Source organism: Barbus barbus, assembly GCF_936440315.1.
Source record: "Barbus barbus genome assembly, chromosome: 44".
NCBI classification, from domain to species: domain Eukaryota; kingdom Metazoa; phylum Chordata; class Actinopteri; order Cypriniformes; family Cyprinidae; genus Barbus; species Barbus barbus.
In genome coordinates, this window is record NC_136722.1 from 25,870,001 (window position 1) to 25,892,500 (window position 22,500).

General features: G+C 38.3%; 1 protein-coding gene across 1 annotated transcript in view; it reads left to right on the forward strand.

The window, feature by feature from the left end:
• Nucleotides 1-22,500, forward strand: part of LOC306863695 (protein 4.1-like) — a gene marked incomplete at its 3' end in the record, with an annotated part of 33,863 nt that overhangs the window by 2,732 nt on the left and 8,631 nt on the right. Inside the window, exons 3-17 of the mRNA XM_079407193.1 lie at nucleotides 1-47; nucleotides 130-172; nucleotides 255-330; nucleotides 1,301-1,519; nucleotides 1,638-1,725; nucleotides 3,993-4,037; nucleotides 7,065-7,217; nucleotides 7,302-7,399; nucleotides 7,477-7,652; nucleotides 9,995-10,051; nucleotides 13,089-13,315; nucleotides 15,332-15,379; nucleotides 15,682-15,717; nucleotides 16,515-16,580; nucleotides 17,576-17,764. The exon at nucleotides 1-47 is cut by the window's left edge and continues 58 nt beyond it. Coding sequence (XP_079263319.1) covers nucleotides 1-47; nucleotides 130-172; nucleotides 255-330; nucleotides 1,301-1,519; nucleotides 1,638-1,725; nucleotides 3,993-4,037; nucleotides 7,065-7,217; nucleotides 7,302-7,399; nucleotides 7,477-7,652; nucleotides 9,995-10,051; nucleotides 13,089-13,315; nucleotides 15,332-15,379; nucleotides 15,682-15,717; nucleotides 16,515-16,580; nucleotides 17,576-17,764 — 1,568 coding nt within the window. The remainder of the gene's footprint in view (nucleotides 48-129; nucleotides 173-254; nucleotides 331-1,300; nucleotides 1,520-1,637; nucleotides 1,726-3,992; nucleotides 4,038-7,064; nucleotides 7,218-7,301; nucleotides 7,400-7,476; nucleotides 7,653-9,994; nucleotides 10,052-13,088; nucleotides 13,316-15,331; nucleotides 15,380-15,681; nucleotides 15,718-16,514; nucleotides 16,581-17,575; nucleotides 17,765-22,500) is intronic.

A 22,500-nucleotide genomic window follows, 5' to 3' on the forward strand; every position in this document is an offset into this window, starting at 1 on the left:
AGAGAGATTACTTTGGGGTCACATTCCGTGATGTGGAGAATCAGAAGGTACAGTTGTGTTCATTTCGATTCAGTGAAGCTTTGAACACTGATTCAGTGAGTCGTGACTCTTCTGAACGCTTCGTTTCAGAACTGGCTGGATCCTGCCAAAGACATGAAGAAGCAGATCAGAGGTGAAATGCTCTGGAAATCAACATCTGTCCGATCCGCGTGTTCTCCGCTAGAGCGACCGACTGTGACTGTTTTCTGTTTCAGGCGTGGCCTGGAATTTCTCCTTCAATGTGAAGTTTTACCCTCCTGAGCCGGCGCTGCTTTCTGAAGACATCACCAGGTCAGAGCCAAACTGAGACAAACATGGGCACATTTAATATAATACATTATAATGCTTTTATCATGCATCTTAAAGCAGAAAAATGTGTAAAACATATATCAGGAGAATATATAGCTAATATAAATATTTCATAAATATATAGTTTAGTTTCAACTTTATTGTCCACCACGGTGGAAATTTGTCTTTGGCTTCTCATTCGACAAAATTACGCACATACATAACACTAAAACATTATAAAAATTCCATAAAGAGTTGCCTACCTTTCATTTAATATTTTATTTACCTTTTGAATATATTTTAGTCCTTTTCAGTTTTTATTTTTTAAAATCAAATTTGTTTATTTAGTCAAATAATTTTTTTAACAAAACTTTTAAGTGAGAATAAAAAAATAATTGCTTTTTTCTGTTGTTCTATTTTTCTGATTCATTGAAGTGAAGCTCTATTTTTATTAATTTTTTGTTAGTGTTTTGGTAATTTTGTTGTGTGTTTTTGTCATTTTTAGTAGTGTTTTTTATTTTAAATAATTGTTTTTATTTAAATTTGAGTAATTTTAGCACATCAGTTTAAACTAAATGAAAATGTCTTGGCTGCTAGCTGAAATATATAGTGTTTTATACATTTACTTTCAAGTTACATTTTTTTTTAATGGTTTTAATTTTAATATCAATTTTAATAACCCTGCTGGTACATTTTGTATTATATTTCCAGTTTCTTTTTTAGTTTAAACAAAATATATTCCTTAAAATATATACCCTATTGTTTGTATATTTACAATATCTTTGATAAGTTTATCCAGATACATTTATATGTATATAACATAATTTTAAAAAAAATTATAATTTTGCCATATAAATAAGAAATAGTGTAAAAAAAAGGCGAAATATATCAGTGATGGAAAATAAAGAAAATGTTCAATGATATAAAGTGAACTAAGAGCGCACTACTGAATCTGTGTGTGTGTGTGTTTCAGATATTACCTGTGTTTACAGCTGAGGGATGATATCGTATCGGGTCGTCTGCCGTGTTCGTTCGCCACTCACACAGTTCTGGGTTCGTATGCGGTTCAGTCGGAGCTGGGCGATCATGACCCGGACGAGTACGGCTCTGACTACATCAGCGAGTTTCGTTTCGCGCCTCATCAGACCAAAGAGATGGAGGAGAAAATCATGGACCTGCACAAGAACTACAAGTGAATCTCGTTCTGGTTCTTCTGCATTCATGTGATTTCTCACTGATTCAGTGGTTAGGTTAGGTTTAATGCGAATGATTTCAGACTTTCCGATGCGGTGTGTGTTTGTGTTTCTCAGAGGAATGACGCCGGCTGAAGCTGAGATGCATTTTCTGGAGAATGTAAAGAAACTGTCTATGTATGGAGTCGACCTTCATCATGCAAAGGTATACTAACACACACACACACACACACACACACACACACACTGCATGAGCGTTTCATTATGTGTCGCAATGGAGCTCAGCTCATGGCATGATGATCATGATGGAGTCTAATCACAGAACACACGTCAAGGTCAAGGTCAAAGTTTATTCATATATAAATAAAACTATTATTTATTATTTGGCCACAAATACAGCCGTGTGCACATGGTGAGGCTTAAAGGAACAGTTCACCCACAAATGAAAATATACTGCAAATGTGTTCACCCTCAGCTCATCTGAGATCAGGATGAGTGTGTTTCTTTATCAGGTTTGTAGAAATGTGTCTCTGCATCAGTGTCTCAGCAATGGATGCTCTGCAGTGAATGGGTGCCGTCAGAATGAGAGTCCAAACAGCTGATAAAAACATCACAATAATCCACACCACTCCAGTCCATCAGTTAACATCTGAAGAAGACTAAAGCTGAAAAAAAAAAAAATCATTAAGTCTTTTTTGGACTGTTTTGTCTTGTAAACGCTGCTGGATCTGTGCAGATTTCTCTCCTGATTCAGACCAGAACACTTTTTCTCAGGAGGAAGCGTTATTATGGATTATGGACTCGTATTTGAGTTAAAAACATCTTAATGCTGGATTGTTTGAGCTTTTGTCTTCTCCAGATGTTAACTGATGGACTGGAGTGGTGTGGATTATTGTGATGTTTTTATCAGCTGTTTGGACTCTCATTCTGACGGCACCCATTCACTGCAGAGCATCCATTGCTGAGACACTGATGCAGAGACACATTTCTACAAACCTGATGAAGAAACACACTCATATTAATCTCGGATGATCCTGAGGGTGAACACATTTTCAGCAAGTTTTCATTTTTGGCAGAACTATTCCTTTAATAAATCTGGCATAATTATTTTCTGTTCTTTAAGTGACTGCGTAATAATGCTTTGCATGTAAATGTGCGTCTGTATTCTCACACACACAGACAGACGGCCTTTCAAACACCGTCAGTGACGAATGACACATTAATAATCAGTGTTTGGTGTTCAGTGTTAATCGTTGTCATTGTTTCTGGTGTCAGTCGATCTGTCAGAATGAATCTGACTCTGCTTCGGGCCGGTCGCACTGGGTCACAATCAACCGTCACAAACCAGACAGAGACAAACACACTCATGACAGAGACTCTGGGTGGGTTTTTATAGCAAAGATGTGACCAAATAGTCAATATAGTTGGGGATGAAGTCTATAAATTTAAGAATTCAAGAATCATTTCTGAATATTGGCAGAATGTGTCGTGTCAGTCTTTTTTTTTAAATCTTAAGTATTTTATAATCAACATATTTTGGTAACACTTTACAATAAGGTCCCATTAGTTAATGCATTTACTAATATTATCTAACAATGCACAGCAGATTTGTTACAGTATCTTTGTTAACATTAGTTAATAAAAATGCAACTGTTCATTGTTAGTTCATGTTAGCCGAGGTTAAGTAAATAATAATATATAGTGTGGTTAAATGATTAATCACATCCAAAATAAGCTTTTACATAATATATGAGTGTGTACTGTGTATATTTATTATGTATATATAAATACATACACATGCACGTATATATTTAAGAAAAATGTTATATTTGTATATTAAATATATTTTTATATAATATAAATTATATAAATATACATGTAAATATTTTCAAAATATATACTGTATGAGTGTGTATTTATATATACATAATAAATATACACAGTACACACACATATATTATTTACACAAAAACCTTTATTTTGGATGCTATTAATCCCAATTAATCATTTGACAATACACAATTATTTATTTTAATAATGTATCAGTAAATGTTGGAATTAACTTGAACTAAGATTAATGAATGCTTTATAAGATTAAACTTAACGTTGCATCTTAAATTGAGTTTATGAATTTCCCAAATCAGATTATGCATCGATTTATCATGGATGATTGGTGATTGATCAGTTTGTATACTGTTATTCAATTGATTTTGCTAATAAAGCATCCCTTAATCTCCTCTTGAGGCCATTTGAATCCATCGTGTTGTAATAATATGGCTGGTTTAACTGGATTCGGTGAATGTGGTCGTAGTCCTGAAGCTCTTCTGCCGATATTCACACACAGATGATGTTTCATATCATCTATCATCTCATGTAGTCGTTAAACAGAATAACAGCAGACACACAGTTGAAGCATGAACGTTCGGTTAGATCAGCCGCTCTTCTCTTCTTCCCCTCTTACTGATGATCTAGTTGATAGGACGATTCTTTCACTGCTTTTCTCCAGCTAAAGGAGAGGTAAGATGCATTCGTGTATATGTGTGTGTGTGTGTGTTTTCTATATGTCTTTGTGCATGACCATGAACTGAAGTCATTGTCTAGGCAAAGACTGTTTGTTGAGAGAACCTCCTTCTGTTTCATGCTCATATATCTCAGTAGAAGATCACAGGAGAGTCGAACCCGTTCACCATGAGCGCCTGTGGATCCAACCCTGCCTATAAAGAAGAGAAACATCACACTTTAAATGAATAGCTCACCCAAAATGGATCATTCTTTCATCATTTGCGCACCCTCATGTTGTTTATTTCTTCAGTCAGAGACATTTTGAAGAACGTTGGGAACCAAACAACTTTGGACTCCATTGACTTTTACTGTATGGACAAAAAATAATATATTCTGAGAAATGTCCATAGAGTGAAAGCCAATGTGGTCTAAAGTTGTTTGGTTCCCAGTGTTCTTCAAGAATATCTGCTTTTGTGTTCCACAGAAGAAAAGAAAGCCAAACAGGTTTGGGACCACATCAGGGTGAATAAATGATGAAAACCTCAGTATTTCTCATCAAATTATCTGAGCTGTTCCACATACATTTTATAGTAGAACATCTACTGAACCTTTGAGAATTTAGATTAGATTCAACTTTATTGTCATTATGCAGAGTATAAGTACAGAGCTAATGAAATGCAGTTAGCATCTAACCAGAAGTGCAAGAATATAGTGTTTTATATACATATAAGTGCAGAGTAAGTGAAGATATGATTTACAGAATGTACAGTGGAATTGCTATATACAGTATTGAGCAGAGTATATACAGAATATAAATAGGAATGCAATGTAGGGATTGTATGTACATTATGAACAGAGCAATGTAGGATTATATATAGACATTATGAACAGCAGAAACGTGAGAACAGTGGTAATAAATAAATACAGCTGGATGAATGTAGAACAATGTATTCTATGCAAAATAACAGTAGTGCAATATTTTATAGAAATAGTTTACTGTGCTTGTACAGTAACAACTTTAGACAGTTTATAGTGTAATAACTTTAACAATGTGCAGTCTGTGCAAAATATGAGTAGTGCAAATGCATGTGTGTAAAGTACTGTGACCAGTGCAGTAATAAGCAGGTGCAGGTTAGATTGGTGGTGTGGCGTTCAGAAGTGTCACAGCCTCGGGGAAGAAGCTCTTCCTGAGCCTACTAGTGCGAGAGCGTAGGCACCTGTAACGCCTGCCGGATGGAAGGAGGGTGAAAAGTCCATGGTTAGGGTGAGAGGCATCCTTGATGATGTTTCTTGCCCTGCCCAGACAGCGCTTATGATAAATGTTCTCAATGGAAGTTAACTGGGTGCCGGTGATCCGTTGAGCAGTTTTCACCACCCGCTGGAGTGCTTTGCGGTCAGATGCGGAGCAATTGCTGTACCATACTGAGATGCAGTTCGTGAGTATGCTCTCAATGGTACAGCGGTAGAATTCCACAAGGATCCTGGGATTCAGGTGAACTTTCTTAAGGCTCCTTAAGAAGTAAAGGTGCTGCTGTGCCTTTTTGACCAGAGTGGAGGTGTTATGGGACCAGGTGAGGTCATCAGAGATGTGGATGCCAAGGAACTTGAAACTCGACACACGCTCCACTACAGCTCCGTTGATGTAGATGGGTGTGTGTGCATGACTCCTAGTCCGCCTGAAGTCCACAATGATCTCCTTTGTCTTCTGGGTGTTTAGTTGTAGATTATTGGTGGCACACCACACAGTCAGGTGCTGCACCTCATCCCTGTAGGCTGACTCATCGTCATCCTTGATCAGACCTACCACCGTGGTGTCATCTGCAAATTTGATTATGGTGTTAGAGCCATAAACAGGAACACAGTCATGGGTGAAGAGGGAGTACAGGAGAGGGCTCAGTACGCAGCCCTGTGGCACGCCGGTGTTCGGGGTGATGATGGAGGAGGAGAGGTTATCTAACTTGACGGACTGAGGTCTGTTAGTCAGAAAATCTAGAATCCAATTGCAGGTGGGTGTGCTGATTCCAAGCTGGCTGAGCTTGGAGATCAGCTTGGAGGGAATTACAGTATTAAATGCAGAAATCTATGAACAGTATTCTCACATGTGTGTTTTGACTGTCCAGGTGGGTGAGGGCAGAGTGAAGTGCTGTTGAGATGGCGTCCTCTGTTGACCTATTGTGGCGATAGGCAAATTGGAATGGGTCCAGTGTAGCAGGGAGACAGGATTTTAAGTGGGATGCAACCAGTTTCTCAAAACACTTGGCAATGATGGGGGTGAGTGCAACAGGACGGAAGTCGTTAGGGACCGAGGCAGTGGAGTGTTTTGGTACTGGTACGATGGTGGAGGTTTTGAAGATAGTGGGGACAGTTGTTTGGGCCAGGGACAGATTGAAAATGTCCGTGAAGACCTCAGCTAGCTGCTCCGCACAGGCTTTAAGCACAGGCTTTAAGCACAAGAATTTGTGTCTCATTTTAGGAGAAACATCTGAGACTTGAATAAGAGTCTCCTGAGCAAACCCTGAGCCGTACAGTTTTCCTCTGAGCAAGTTTTGAAAGCTTCATCATTGTTCGTGACCCAGTTTCCTATAGCAGTCCTGCTCAAAATACCCACTAGAGATGTGAATTGTGCCATTTTCCCCACAATCCTCCTTGATTCTTGTGTAATGTGATGTATTCAAATGCATTTTCGTAGAAAACGAGCTCCATAGGTGGTCCTAGAAGTGCTCGACATCTGTTCAGCTGATGCTCTTCAGAAGTATTTCAGATCTGGCATCGGTTCATTGGGTTTCAATAGCATTACACATATGAGATTGTGAATGCAGTGATGAATAGAGATAATGACTCAAAATACCTGCTTCACTTCCGCCTCTCAGAGGTTCAGATGAGAAGATGGATCCACTTTCAGTTTACTGCACAAGCACATGACAGCATCACAGTATCTCTCTCTGTTCCTCTCAGGCCACTCATTCATTTAGAAACCACGTGTTTGTTTGTGCATGAGTGTGTGATGATGATTGGCACCTCTCTAATCCAATGGTTGGTCAGGATTCAGAGGGGGTGGAGATCATGTTGGGCGTGTGTTCCTCCGGGCTCCTCATCTACCGTGACAGACTTCGCATCAACCGCTTCGCCTGGCCCAAAGTCCTCAAGATCTCCTACAAACGCAATAACTTCTACATCAAGATCCGTCCAGGCGAGGTGAGAACACCATCACGTCTTCTCCAGGTGACCTTCACAGTTTTGGTGAAGCTTGCTGACAAGAGAACGTTTGTTTGTCTCTAGTTTGAGCAGTTTGAAAGCACGATAGGCTTTAAACTACCCAACCACAGAGCGGCCAAGAGACTGTGGAAGGTTTGTGTGGAGCATCACACGTTCTTCAGGTCTGTAGAGGCTCCTGTGCTTCTGTATGTTCGCTGTTTTCTGTGTTTAGTGGTATTCATGGATTGCACCTCGACAGGTTGGTTTCTCCAGAGACTCCGCCTAAGAAGTTCCTCACACTGGGTTCTAAGTTCCGATACAGCGGCAGAACTCAGGCTCAGACACGACGGGCCAGTTCCCAGATCGTCCGTCCGGCGCCGTACTTCGAGCGTTCGACCAGCAAGCGCTACACAATGTCACAGAGTCTGGATGGAGGTTTGTTTGCTTTTGTTTCTCTTTCCAAGTGCATTATGGGATGAGTTTAGTTAGTTACGGGATGATCTTGGCAAGGATTATCTATCTATTTTATCTATCTGTCTGACTGTCTGTATGTTTGTCTGCTGTCTTTCTGTCTGTCTGCTGTCTGTCTGTCTGTGTGTTTGTTTGTGTGTGTGTGTGTGTGTGTGTGTGTCTGTCTGTCTGTCATCTGTCGTTTGTCGTCTGTCTGTCTGTCTGTCTGCTGTCTGTCTGTGTGTTTGTGTGTGTGTGTGTGTGTGTGTGTGTCTGTCTGTCTGTCTGTCATCTGTCGTTTGTCGTCTGTCTGTCTGTCTGTATGTTTGGCTGCTGTCAAGTCAAGTCAAGTCAAGTCACCTTTATTTATATAGCGCTTTTAACAATGTAAATTGTGTCAAAGCAACTGCACAATATCCAAAAAACAAAAAAAAGACAGACACACACACTGTCTGTCTGTCTGCTGTCTGTCTGTGTGTCATCTGTCGTTTCTCGTCTGTCTGTCTGATGTTTGTCTGCTGTCTGTCTGTCATCTGTGTGCTCTCGGTCTGTTTGCTATCTGTCTGCTATCTGTCTGCTGTCTGTCTGTCTGTCTGTCTATCTGTCTGTCTGTCTGTCTGTATGCTGTCGGTCTGTCTGTCTGTCTGCCTGTCTGTCTGTTTGTTTGTCTGTCTGTCTGTATGCTGTCGGTCTGTCTGCTATCTTTCTGTTGTCTGTCTGTCTGTATGCTGTCGGTCTGTCTGCTATCTGTCTGCTATCTTTCTGTTGTCTGTCTGTCTGTCTGTCTGTATGCTGTCGGTCTGTCTGCTGTCTATCTGTCGTCTGCCCGCTGTCTGTCATCTGTCGTTTGTCTGCTGTCTGTCTGTCTGTTTGTCTTGTCTGTCTGTCTATCTGCGCGCGCGTGTGTGTGTGTGTGTGTGTGGGCATGCGTGCGTACATGCGTCTGTCTGCTGTCTGTAATCTGTCGTTTGTCTGCTGTCTGTCTGTCTGCTATCTGTCTGTCTGTCGTCTGTCTGCTGGCTGTCTGTCTGAGTGTCTGTCTGTCTGAATGTCTGTATGTTTGTCTGTCATCTGTATGTTTTCCTTTCTGTCATCTGTTTGTCTCTCAGTATGTCAATATGTCTTTCTGTCTGTCTGTCTGTAGATATTTAATATATGCTGTTTTTTCTTTGAAACTTTAGCGAAACTAATCATATATACTTGTTGTGATATCAAATGGCTCATGATTGTCTGTTGTTCGTCTGACATCATCATCTCATTGAGTCTCACTGGAGTTTGAGTGTCTGTCATCTGCTTTGCTGGACTTCCTGTTTGCTCTCCTCATCCTCAGTATCAGTCATTAGCAGACGTCTGTTTTCTCTGAACAGCCCAGCTTTATTTTCTCTTCCCTTGTGAAAGAGTTTCAGACAGAAGCGAGGCTCGCAGCAGGACAGGGATTTTCGGCTCATTAACCTGTAATCTCGGCTCTTGAGGCCTGGAACGCGTTTGTTTCATTTCCTGCTTCTGGTTTAATTGGAGAATTTCTGTTGTGTTGCAGCATAAACCCGGCGGTCTCAGAGCGCATTACTGCACTGTGCTGCGCGTGAATACTAACACACATGATTCACAGAATGAATGGATGTGTTCAGTGTAGAGAGTGTGCTGCATCTTTAATGATCTCTTCTCGTTAAACGTCTGATTAAATTAATCAAACATCATCATGATGGTTTCTATACTTAAGGTAGAAGATAACTCTCCAGATTCTCTGTCGTTCCTTGAACCTCCACTAAAAATCACCAATTCACCCCGATTTGAATTATTTTAAATTTTTTATATTTTCATTTTAAATTTAATTAAAGTTTTCGGATTTGTTTTGTTTTTGTCATTTATATAATACATATATGTATATATATATATATATATATATATATATATATATATATATAATATATAAAACATTTTTTTTTTTTTTTTTTTTTTTTTTTCACTAATTTTTATTTCAGTTTTAGTTATTTTGTACAGTAAGTTATAATAAAATTACATTTTGGTTTTGCAACTAGCTGAAATAAAATATCTTTTTCTAAAATATTTAAAAATTTTATTTCAGTTAACATTTAGTTTATTTAAACAAATTTTATGTTTTTTTTTAGCTTACTATAATAATCCTGACGAATAATACAGACACTGATGAAGGACATTCAGACTTTTCTAAATGTGACTGAGGTGAATAGACACTTTCAGAGGTTAATGTATGTTTCTGCATGTGATCTAGTCTGACGTGTGCGTTAGTGTCTGTGATGCTGTGTTTGCTCAGATGTGTGTGTGTGTGTGTGTGTGAATCTCCTCAGCTCAGCGGACGCCAGTCAACACAGCGACAGTCAATGTAAATGGCACTAGACCAACAGGTAGAGACGTTTCTCTGTATCCCTGATGCTTGTAGATACAGAAGGCTCTCCGTCTGCTTGTTTGACCCTGATAGTTTGAGGTTGTGTATGCATGCGGCAGGCATGTGCTGGTGCTCTAGCGCGCTTCTGCTTCAGACACCTTTGATTTTGCACATGCTGTGGCTGAATCAGTGTTGTTTTACAATCATTGAGATACTAATAGTTTTTATTAATATTTGAAATTAGTTTTTTATTGTATTTTTTTCCTGTTTTCATTTTTATCCTAGTTAAAGTTTTAGTAATTTTGTTGTGTTTTTGACATTTTATTATAATTATTATTTTATATACAGTGTCCTACAAAAGTTTCACCCAAAAACTTCATCGTTTTTCACCCATAGACACCTCTCTGGTTTTCATGTTGGTTACACGTCTAACTAACTATAAATGCAGTCTGCACGGATCTGAAACGGAGCGCAGACATTCAGTGCTATTTATTGTTTGAATAATCAACTAATAGGACACTCCAGAGCAACAAAACACACCTGTCAGTCACATGTTCAATACTTCTGGTAACATGAAAAATGGGTGGGTTCAAACAAAAGGTGCTATCTTCTAAGTTGTGTATCAGATCCAGATGAAAATACCTGTAAATAAAAGCTGAAATGTTAATCTCTCATCTCATATTCATCTTTTGATGTCAAACCCAAATGTTTACAGTCTACAGCAAAAATAAAGGAATTGGCCTCACTGTTCCTATACTTTTGGAGGGCACTGTATGTTGATGTAGTTTTTATTAATTTTATGACAGTTATTATCAGTTTAATATAAATTAAAATGAGATGTTGCTTTGGCAACTAGCTGAAATTAGGTTTTTATTTTATTAAATTACTTTATTTTTTATTATTGTTTTAATATGAGTATTTAATATTTAATAAGACTTTTTCATATCTTTTATACTAATAATAATTAATGTATATTACTAATTATATTATTAATAATTTTTAGATGATTTTTAATTGTTTATTTATTATTTTATTAATATTATTTTATTTAGTGATTTTATTTACGTTAGTAACTTTAATAACCCTGGCCGGTCACTGTCGGGTGGCTGTGTTTGTGAATGTCTCTAACAGTCTAACAGCCAAAGTGTTTCTTCTTTCTGGGTTTTATGAGTCTGTATCTCTTCTCACTGAAACATCATTATGTGTGCATCATTGTTCTGTTTTATTGATTGATGCAAAGTTCAATATTAGAGGCCAAAATGAGGAAAACTAGCACTGCATCACTTCACCAGCATCATGTTCAGACTCAGTTCTTCTGTAGAAATCACTCAGTATTGTACCGCGGTACAATCATCAGTAATTACAGCTTCTTTAGAGCTTTTAGAGCAACAAACCGTGAATCACAGTGAATCCATCACGATCACGCCCTAGGCCAGTTACAATGATTTCTTTTGTAAACTTTGTGTGAAAAATTGCCTTTGCAAACTTCCAGAAGTTAAAAGCACATATCCAAAAGCATTCCATTTATATTCCCTGAGCTCTGCTTAGATTAGATTAGATTCTGCTTTATTGTCATTGTGCGGAGTATAAGTACAGAGACAGTGAAATGCAGCAATGCAAGGGTTTATTGCACCAGAAACAGTCATTGATTTTTTCCTTGATAGTTACCCAGCTTCTCTTTGATGATTATAAATGAACTTGTTCTCATAAACGACCTCTGTAATGACCGACTAACCTCTTCACATGAATGACATACTTTGCTGTGTTCACACGTGTGTGTGTGTGTGTGTGTGTGTGTGTGTGTGTGTGTGTGTTTGCTGCCATTATGAATTAATGAGCTCATGCTTATGACATCACAACCATGAAGATTCATGATTTCCTATTAGTTCAGTTGATTCAATGTGGGTAACATTTTCTATGAAGCCAGTATTTATAATACATTATAAAGGTATGTTTAAGGCATTATAATGAATGCAAAATGCATTATAAATAACTTTATAATATGTTGTATCATCTCATGAATATTCATAAGAACAGTTTTAATGTATTATAATAGTTACTTATTTGTGGTTATAGCTTTTAAAAGTATGATGATTTATAACACACAATGAACACGATCCATCCGCTTAAGTTACAATGGATTATATTTCTCATAGTTATAATGTATTATAAGTCTCATATCTTGCCACGTTACTTATGTTACTTTACTTAAAGCAGACAAAGACCACTTATAAGTAATAATAATAACATTTTTTTTTCTCAAACAGCCATCAGATCAGATATCAGATCAGATTGTAATATAACACATTTGCTTTGAACCATTTCTATTGTAATATCAGTTTGATTATTTTCATGGCACCCTTTAGACAGCTGTTGATAAGTAACTCTGCAACTAGATGTCAACTAGCAGTCATGAGAGTATTAGTAGTGTGTCTGCTGAATATACTGTATGCTATCACTTTATTTCGATGGTTCCTCAACAGATATACTGAGTATAGCATACTTTGCAAGTGTGTGAATGTTCTACCTACCCTACCTAAGTCTACTAATACAATTAGTTTTATATAAACATTGCACTCAAAAGATGTAGTAAGGTACTGTGCAGATCTTAAATAAACAATGTCAAGTTATGATATAGCTGATTATAAATGAAGTAGATTTAATATGATGTTCATCGTGTATTATAAATAATCATACTCTTAAAAGTTATAACCACAAATACGTAAGTACTATAATGTGTTATAATTGTTGTTATAATTATTCATTAGATTTTTTAACACATTATAATTTTTTTTATAATACATTATGCATTCATTATAATGCCTATAATTTTTTGTTGAATCAAAAATCACCACAAATACATCCTTTAGGAACCATTATTTTTTAACAATGTGAGTAAATAATATTATTTTAAGTAAACAATCAAAGGCAATAGTAAAGATGCAGAATAAAATAATTCTGCAGACTTAATTCAGTGATGTAATGCAGGCAGTGTTTGTTGTAGTGAATGCAGATGCAGCACTGACGTCTGTGTGTGTGTGTGTGTGTGTGTGTAGAGATGGGTACGGCCTTGTACGGTGCAGCCAAAGGCATTGCCATGAGTGACCTCATCACCACAGTAACGCCGGAGAAGAAAGTCGAGGAGACGCGTGTGGAGGAGCGTGAGGAGACTCAACCGGTACTGGTGGAGAGTGTGTCGGTGCTGGAGGAAGAGGACGAGACCACGAAAGCCACAGAACCGTCGCTGCCGAGCCCACTGACACCGGTCCAACAGGACACACGGGTAAACAAACCCTAACTGGCGCTAACTAACCCACCGACACCAGCCCGACAGGACACACGGATAAACAAACCCTAACTGACACTAACTAACCCACCGACACCGGCCCGACAGGACACACGGGTAAACAAACCCTAACTAATTCTAACTAACCCACCGACACCGGCCCGACAGGACACGTGGGTAAACAAACCCAATGCTAACAAACCCAATGCAAACTGATGCTAACTAACCCACCGACATCGTCCCGACAGGACACGGGTAAACTAACCCTAACTGACGCTAACTAACCCACCGACATCGTCCCGACAGGACACGGGTAAACTAACCTTAACTAATTCTAACTAACCCACCGACACCGGCCCGACAGGACACGTGGGTAAACAAACCCAATGCTAACAAACCCAATGCAAACTGATGCTAACTAACCCACCGACATCGTCCCGACAGGACACGGGTAAACTAACCTTAACTAATTCTAACTAACCCACCGACACCGGCCCGACAGGACACACGGGTAAACAAACCCTAACTGACACTAACTAACCCACCGACACCGGCCCGACAGGACACACGGGTAAACAAACCCTAACTGACGCTAACTAACCCACCGACACCGGCCCGACAGGACACACGGGTAAACAAACCCTAACTGACGCTAACTAACCCACCGACATTGTCCCGACAGGACACGGGTAAACTAACCTTAACTAATTCTAACTAACCCACCGACACCGGCCCGACAGGACACGTGGGTAAACAAACCCTAACTGATGCTAACTAACCCACCGACATCGTCCCGACAGGACACGGGTAAACTAACCTTAACTAATTCTAACTAACCCACCGACACCGGCCCGACAGGACACACGGGTAAACAAACCCTAACTGACACTAACTAACCCACCGACACCGGCCCGACAGGACACACGGGTAAACAAACCCTAACTGACGCTAACTAACCCACCGACATCATCCCGACAGGACACGGGTAAACTAACCTTAACTAATTCTAACTAACCCACCGACACCGGCCCGACAGGACACGCGGGTAAACAAACCCTAACTGATGCTAACTAACCCACCGACATCGTCCCGACAGGACACGGGTAAACTAACCTTAACTAATTCTAACTAACCCACCGACACCGTCCCGACAGGACACGAGTAAACTAACCTTAACTAATTCGACACTGGCCTGACAGGACACACGGGTAAACAAACCCTAACTAACGCTAAATAACCCACCGACACCGGGCTGACAGGACACACGGGCAAACAAACCCTAACTGACGCTAACTAACCCACCAACACTGGCCCGACAGGACACACGGGTAAACAAACCCTAACTAACGCTAAATAACCCACCGACACCAGGCCGACAGGACACACAAACCCTAACTGACGCTAACTAACCCACCAACACTGGCCCGACAGGACACACGGGTAAACAAACCCTAACTAACGCTAACTAACCCACCGACACCAGTCCGACAGAACACTCGGGTAAACAAATGCTAACTAACCCACCGACACCGGCCCGACAGGACACACGGGTAAACAAACACTAACCAACCCACCGACACCGGCCCGACAGGACACATGGGTAAACAAACCCTAACTAACCCACCGACACCGGCCCGACAGGACATATGGGTAAACAAACACTAACCAACCCACCGACACCGGCCCGACAGGACACATGAGTAAACAAACCCTAACTAACCCACCAACACCGGCCCGACAGGACACATGGGTTAACAAACCCTAACTAACCCACCGACACCGGCCCGACAGGACACATGGGTAAACAAACGCTAACTAACCCACTGACTCTGGCCCAACAGGACACACAGGAAACAAACACTAACTAACCCACCGACACCGTTGGTTTACATGTGTAAACTAATCCTTACTAACATAACTAGCCCACCAACATTGGCCAGACAGGACACTTAGATAAACTAACCCTAACTAACAGTTCTGCTTCTCTGTCTGTTCATGCTTTCACTGGATCAGACTGATTTCACAGACACTGCTGTCGATGGAGATTTAACGGCCACTGAGGTTTGTGATCTGAGCTCTGATTCTTCAGAAAAAAACTGAATAATGACAGACGTGATCAAATCTCTGACGTCAGAAAATCAAGCAGAAAAACAAGAATGCAATGATTGCAGTAATTAGATTGCTCATTAAGATACGGCAGGGCTGTAAATATTCTTATTAAACTTTAATCATAATTGTTTTTCTAGTGATGGAAACATTAAGCCTGTGATGTTAATGAGTTTAGCCTCCTGTTGATCCCAAACGTCTCATTCCTTCATATCAGGTTTACTCTCATGTGTCATAATTTGTTTTGTCTTGTGCAGTCGGATCAGGAGGACGAATCTGAAGCGAAGACGCAGGTAAGAGTCAACAGTCTGTATTAAATATTAAAACACTTTTAGTTTTATACACTTATACTCTGTAAATATGATTTTTTCAAAGTTGTAAATAAAGACTATTAGAGTATGTTTTAAAAGAAACATTATTTTAGGCTTTCTGCTTTGATACTTGACATTTATTTGTAACTATTTGTGTAATTTACTAGTGATTTCTGACTGAAAATTGTTTTAAGAGTAAATCCATACCAAATTTTTTAGTGAACATTGATAAAAAAAAATGGTGTAAATACAATAACTTGTAAATTTCTCAAATAATTACAAAGAATCAGCAAGTAGCACACTGAATTAAATGTGAATTTTTTAAATGGTATTTTCATACTTTTATTAACCTTTTTATCGATCGTTTTATAGAAAATATATATTAATAATAATGTTTTATTAATAATAGTAATATTATAATTGATAAAAATTGATATAAATATATAAAATAAATACTGTATATAAAATATTAATAAAAAATATATTTTAAAAATTACTTATAAAAAATGTATAAGTATAACCTTTTTCCATTGTAGTCAACCCAGATCAACCCAGTGATCTGAATCTGTGTATAAAGTGAATACGGTCGCTGTGTGTGATATATATTCACAATATAACTCATTCCTCGTGTCTTATTTTGAATCTATATAGTGTTGAATCATATGTGTGTGAGTCTGAGCGTTAGACACTGGGAGAGTGTGAGATGTGTGTGTTGCTGCTGGTGTGTAACACAAAGACACACGAGACTGAAGGAAGGAATGAATCTGTGTTTCCTTCAGCCCAGTTTCATAAGACGAATTAAAGGAGAGAATGTGTTTGTGAGACACAGTAAGCTGATGTTAGAGGTTGGTAAGGAATGGATGTGTTTTAATGCGATACTGCACTCATGCTGCTGCTGTGTTCATGTCTGTGATTTATCCCAGCAGCACTGGTGTGTGTTTGTGTGTGTTTGCAGTAGCAGTGAAGCTGATTTACTCACTGAAAATGAATTTTATACCTTGTGTGATTCGCTCTCTGTGTTTGCAGTTGAACAGAGAGCGTGTGTTTTATGCATGTCAGTTAATTGTTTCCATACAATGCTTTGATTGCCTTTAATTAGTTTCATGACGCAAATTAAAGGAGAGAGTGTTTTTCAGAACATTTTGCAGAAGTTTATAACAAATCATCTCTGTGTGATTTAATTGCATGAGATTCTCATATGTTACTGAAGTCATTTATTGATAAAGGAGCTTGCTTTGAGTGCTCGCTGAGGATTGTTTGTTGTATTTCCGTTCATATCTGGTTAACCCTTTGCTGCTGTTTGGCCATTTTGGACCGGAAAATCTTACGTTGAACGAATATTTTTTTTTTACTTCACTGGAATGTTACGAAAGTTGGTAAAGTTTTTGCCACTTGCAATGTGAACACACACACACACACACACACACACACACAAATCATGGACATGACTTGAAAAGGTGAAATGGTCCTGATAAAATATTTATACTTGTACTGTTTGCGGTGAGAAATGATCGCATTGGAGATGAATGGGAAGTGTAAGCGCTTGGGTCTGCGTCCAAACAAAATCTGACTGAAAGCTCTTTTTTTTGTGATACCAACCTCAAATTTGGAACGCAACTTGTTTAGATTTATGCCTTTGATTTTCTCACCATTTTAAAGTAAAAAATGTTTTGAAAAAAATACATATATAATTTTAAATTGGCATTTTAGTGCATTTTTCTTAATAATAAACTTTTGTAATTTTTTAAAATGTTGTAAATTTTTTCACTTCAGCAATAATCTGCCAAGTGTCTTCTTTAAAAAGAGATATATAAAGGTGATTTGACTTGTGTTTGTTCAGGAGATCGAGCGAACGCCAGACGAGCTGCTGAAGCATCAGACCAACATCAGCGAGCTGAAGCGGACGTTCCTGGAGGGAGAACCGGACCGGACGGGTCTGACCGAGTGGGAGAAGCGTATGTCCTCGTCTCCGCTGCGATCGCCGCGTCTGGACGAAGCGCCCATGATCGAGCCGCTGGAGCCGGACCAGGTGAGATCTTCACGAGCCCATGTGTGTGACTTTAAACCAGACGCTGCTGTAATTATAGCTGTTTGTTAAAAGATGCTGTTCTTGAAAGGGATCCGAATGCAACCGTTTCAGACGAGAGCGACAAACCATTTTCGGTCGACAGAAAGCCTGTTATTGATTTAGTTTTCCACTCCACAAACACTCACGGTTCTGGCGTTTAGCTGCTCTAAGCACTTCAGATCAGAGAAAATCATTAGTGCCGCTGACATAAAACCAGACAGAGGGAAAGATGGGAAAATCCTGTCCTTAATCAGGATCTGTGTGCTGCGTTTCTGAAGAATTATCTCAACATCCTTCTGAAGTGAGAAGAATTATTTTTAGAAGACTTGTTTTCAGAGAAAGAAATTAAAAAAACACATTTTGTGAGATTTATATTATATATATTATAAACCTCACATTTATTTATTTACTTTTTTATTTAAAAGTCATAAGGGTACATTATTTAATGGCATAAGGGCATCATCTGAAAGCTGAATAAATGATCTTTCCATTGATGTATGGTTTGTTATGATCGGACAATATTTGAAAATCTGGAATCTGAGGGAGCAAAAAAATCTAAATATTGAGAAAATCTCCTTTAAAGTTGTTCAAATGAAGTTCTTAGCAATGCATATTACTAATCAAAAATGAAGTTTTGATATATTTACAGTAGGAAATTCACTAAATATCTTGATGGAACATGATCTTAATATCCTAATGATTTTTGTCATAAAAGAGAAATGTATAATTTTGATCCATACAATGTATTGTTGGCTATTGCTGCAGATATACCTGTGTTACTCATGCCTGCTTCTGTGCTGCAGGGTTAGATATGTATGTATTTTATACTTATTTAGTTATAGATTTATTTTTTGAGTATTATGTTTAACTTTTTCAGTTTATGTTTCATTAATATAGAAACTCTTTTATGTATTATATTATATTATTATATTTTCCATATATAAATCTCTATATATTTCTTCATTTATGGCTTGTTTGTAGTACTTCTATGATGATGAAAACGCCTTCCTATGACTTTTTATAATCAATTATTATTAAAGAAATTATGTGTGTGTGTGTGTGTGTGTGTGTGTGTGTTTTGATCAAAACTACTGGCCATGTTTTTTGTTTATTATTATTATTAAAATAATTAGACGTGATGAGGTCTGGATCTTCAACAAAAGCACAAAATCTTGTTTTTTTTCTCAGAAAACAAATCTAATATCTTAAGTCAATTTTGCTTCTGAAGTAAGTGTATCTTGTTTCAAGAATATTTAGATATTTTTAATGGAAAACAAGACAAAAAGACTAAATAGAAAAAGTGCAGTGCATTCACAGCTCACTGAGTTCAGCTCCATCATTTTGCCTGTTGCTTTAGATCAAACAGGAAGCAGCGGTGGAGATACAGGAAGTGGCCGCAGCAGCTCTGGAGCCGCAGGAAGAGAAGGTTGATGTGGTAGGTGATCCATTCCTCCAGTGATCTCTGAGCTCCTCATCAGATGCTCATAATCATGATGAATGATGTGAGTCATTGAGCTCAACAGCGTATGTCTGTCTGTCTCAGTCTTCATGGATCAGGCGTGACTAACCGTGCTTTTCCTCCAGTCTGCTAACATGATCTTTGTGTGTTACATGTAGGAGTCTGACGGGTGGGTCATTATAAACAAGGTTCCTCCGTTTGAACCAGATAAACTTCCTCCAGTCCAAGCAGAAACAGTTTCTCGTAAGATACCAGAGAAGGTTTCTACCGTAGTACAAGAACAACGTCCTCCAGTTGATCCAGAACAACCCTCGTCCGTCGTATCTGAAGAGCTTCCTCCAGAGAAAACTCCTTCTGAGATTCCAGAAAAGCTTCCTACCATAGTACAGGAGACATTTCCTCCAGAAAAACCTTCTTTGATTGTATCTGAAGAGGTTTCTCCAGAGACAACTCCTAAGATTCCAGAAAAGGTTTCTGCAACAATACAAGAAAAGTTTCCTCCAGAAAAGCAATCTTCCGTCGTATCTGAAGAGGTTTCTCCAGAGAAAACTCCTTCTAAGATTCCAGAAAAGGTTTCTGCAACAAAACAAGAAAAGTTTCCTCCAGAAAAGCAATCTTCCGTCGTATCTGAAGAGGTTTCTCCAGAGACAACTCCTAAGATTCCAGAAAAGGTTCCTACCATAGTACAGGAGACATTTCCTCCAGAAAAACCTTCTTTGATTGTATCTGAAGAGGTTTCTCCAGAGACAACTTCTCCGAAGGTACCAGAAAAGGTTTCTGCAACAAAACAAGAAAAGTTTCCTCCAGAAAAACCTTCTTTGATTGTATCTGAAGAGGTTTCTCCAAGGAAAACTCATTCTAAGATACCAGTAAAGGTTTCTATCATAGTACAGGAGGCATTTCCTCCAGAAAAACCTTTGATTGTATCTGAAGAGGTTTCTCCGAAGAAAATTCCTCCGAAGGTACCAGAAAAGGTTTCTATGATGGTCCACGGAAAGGTTGAACCCATAAAGGTTCCTTCTGTTGGTTCTTCAGAGGATGTTCCTCCTAAAGTACCACCAAAAGTCCCTCCGAGGGTTCCAGAGAAGAAACACATCGCCAGCTACAGATTCATATCCGCCTCGAGCACGGCGTCGTCCGGCGAACCTCCAGAAGATAAACTCACCAGATCTCAAGAGGGTTTGCAGATCAGCAGATCTTATGAGTCCAGTAAGATGCGTCTCCGCTCTCCGCTCCGATCTCCGGCGGATCTCAGCAGAACGTCTCCGACGGCTCGAGTGGTAGGATTTCTCCACGTCTCGCTTCTCCTCGGCCTGGCTTTGAGATCTCAGACAAACTCTGAAGCCAGAGCTCCACACACGCTCCTGATTTGAGTTCAGTTGTTTTGGTCTGACACACATCCCTCCGGCTGGAATTTGCTGTCGCTGTTTGTTGTTTTGAGGCTCTTCCCACCGACCCTGAGAGCAGGAGCCCGTTTTCTTCATTGTTTTGGAGAATGCCGCTGCTTTGCTTTAGTCATGACTGAGGAACGGCAGCATCTTTGTTGTGCGTCTGGCTGCTGCTGCTGCTGCTGGATATGAGGGTTTATTCATAAGAGTCTCTTTTGTCTTCAGAGATCACGAGTCAAACGGCTGCAGAAAGTCTTCATTATAAACTAGAGAACTTCAAGCTTTTACAACTTTTTTAAACTTCCTGGTCTAGCTTTATCAAGCCAACTTCAAAGTCCAATCAGTTAGAAAAGATATAGTACACTAAGTCAGAACAGTCTGAGTAGGAGATACAGTCAACAGATTTAGAATAATAATATTACATTTAAATCACATTTCCCATTTCACATTTCTCAGGCCAAATTAATAAATGTCAGATTTCGTTCATCTCACAGCAAAAAAATTCACACTTAGTATTTTTGTCTTGTTTTACAGTACAAATATCTGACATTCTCAAATCAAGATACATTTACTTGAGAAGCATGATGACATTTGATATTAAGTTTTTGACAAAAAAATCAAAAATTTAAAACAAGAAAAAATATCTGCTAATGGGGTCAGAAAAATAATCTTGTTTTCTCTTTGAATTAAGATGATTTTTCTGACTCTACTGTAAATGTATCTGGATTGAAGAATGATTAAATATTTGCACTGGAAAACAAGACAAAAATACTAAGAAAGTCTCTTTTTTGCAGTGCTTATCTATTATCTTCTATTCTATATAAGTCACTATTATCTGCTAATAATTTCTCATCAGTTGTGCTGTGTTTACAAATGCAGAATTTATTTTAGTTAGTCCTTTAGTTATTTATTATTCAAGCAGAGTCTCTGTGTCAAGTATCATGTAAGCACATTATCACACTGGTTTAGTGTTTAGCGCCACCAGCAGGTCAGATTGTGCTGCTGCAGTGTGTTTGGTGACCACGCCACCTGCTGCTCTTTTCCAGGACAAATATGCAAGAGGAGGGAATAGATATTTAAAAATTAAAATGTGAAAGGCATATACACTACCAGTCAAAAAGTTTTTGAACAGTAAGATCCAAAGTACAGCAAAAACAGTAATATTGTGAAATATGTTTACTATTTAAATCAGCCGTTTTCTATGTGAATATGTGTTAAAGTGTAATTTATTTCTGTGATCTGCAGCTGTATTTTCAGCATCATTACTCCAGTCTTCAGTGTCACATGATCTTCAGAAATCATAATAATATACTGATTTACTGCTCAACAAACATTTCTGATTATTATTATTATTATAAATATTCAAAACAGTTGAGTACATTTTTTCAGGATTTTTTGATGAATAGAAAGATCCAAAGATCAGCATTTATCTGAAATAAAAAGCTTTTGTAACATTATACACTACACCATTCAAAAGCTTGCAGTCAGCATATTTTTTTAGGGGGATGAAATTATGGAAATTAATACTTTTATTTAGCAAGGATGCATTAAATTGATCAAAAGTGATGATAAAGACATTTAAAATGTTACAAAAGATTTCTATTTCAGGTAAATGCTGTTCTTCTGAACTTTCTATTCATCAAAGAAAACTGAAAAAATGTACTCAGCTGTTTTCAACATAATAATAATAATAATAATAATAATAAAGCAAATCAGAATATTAGAATGATTTCTGAAGATCATGTGACTGATGCTGAAAATTCAGCTTTGAAATCACAGGAATAAATTACATTATAAAATATATTCAAATAGAAAGCAGTTATTTTAAATAGTAAAATTAATTAAATATT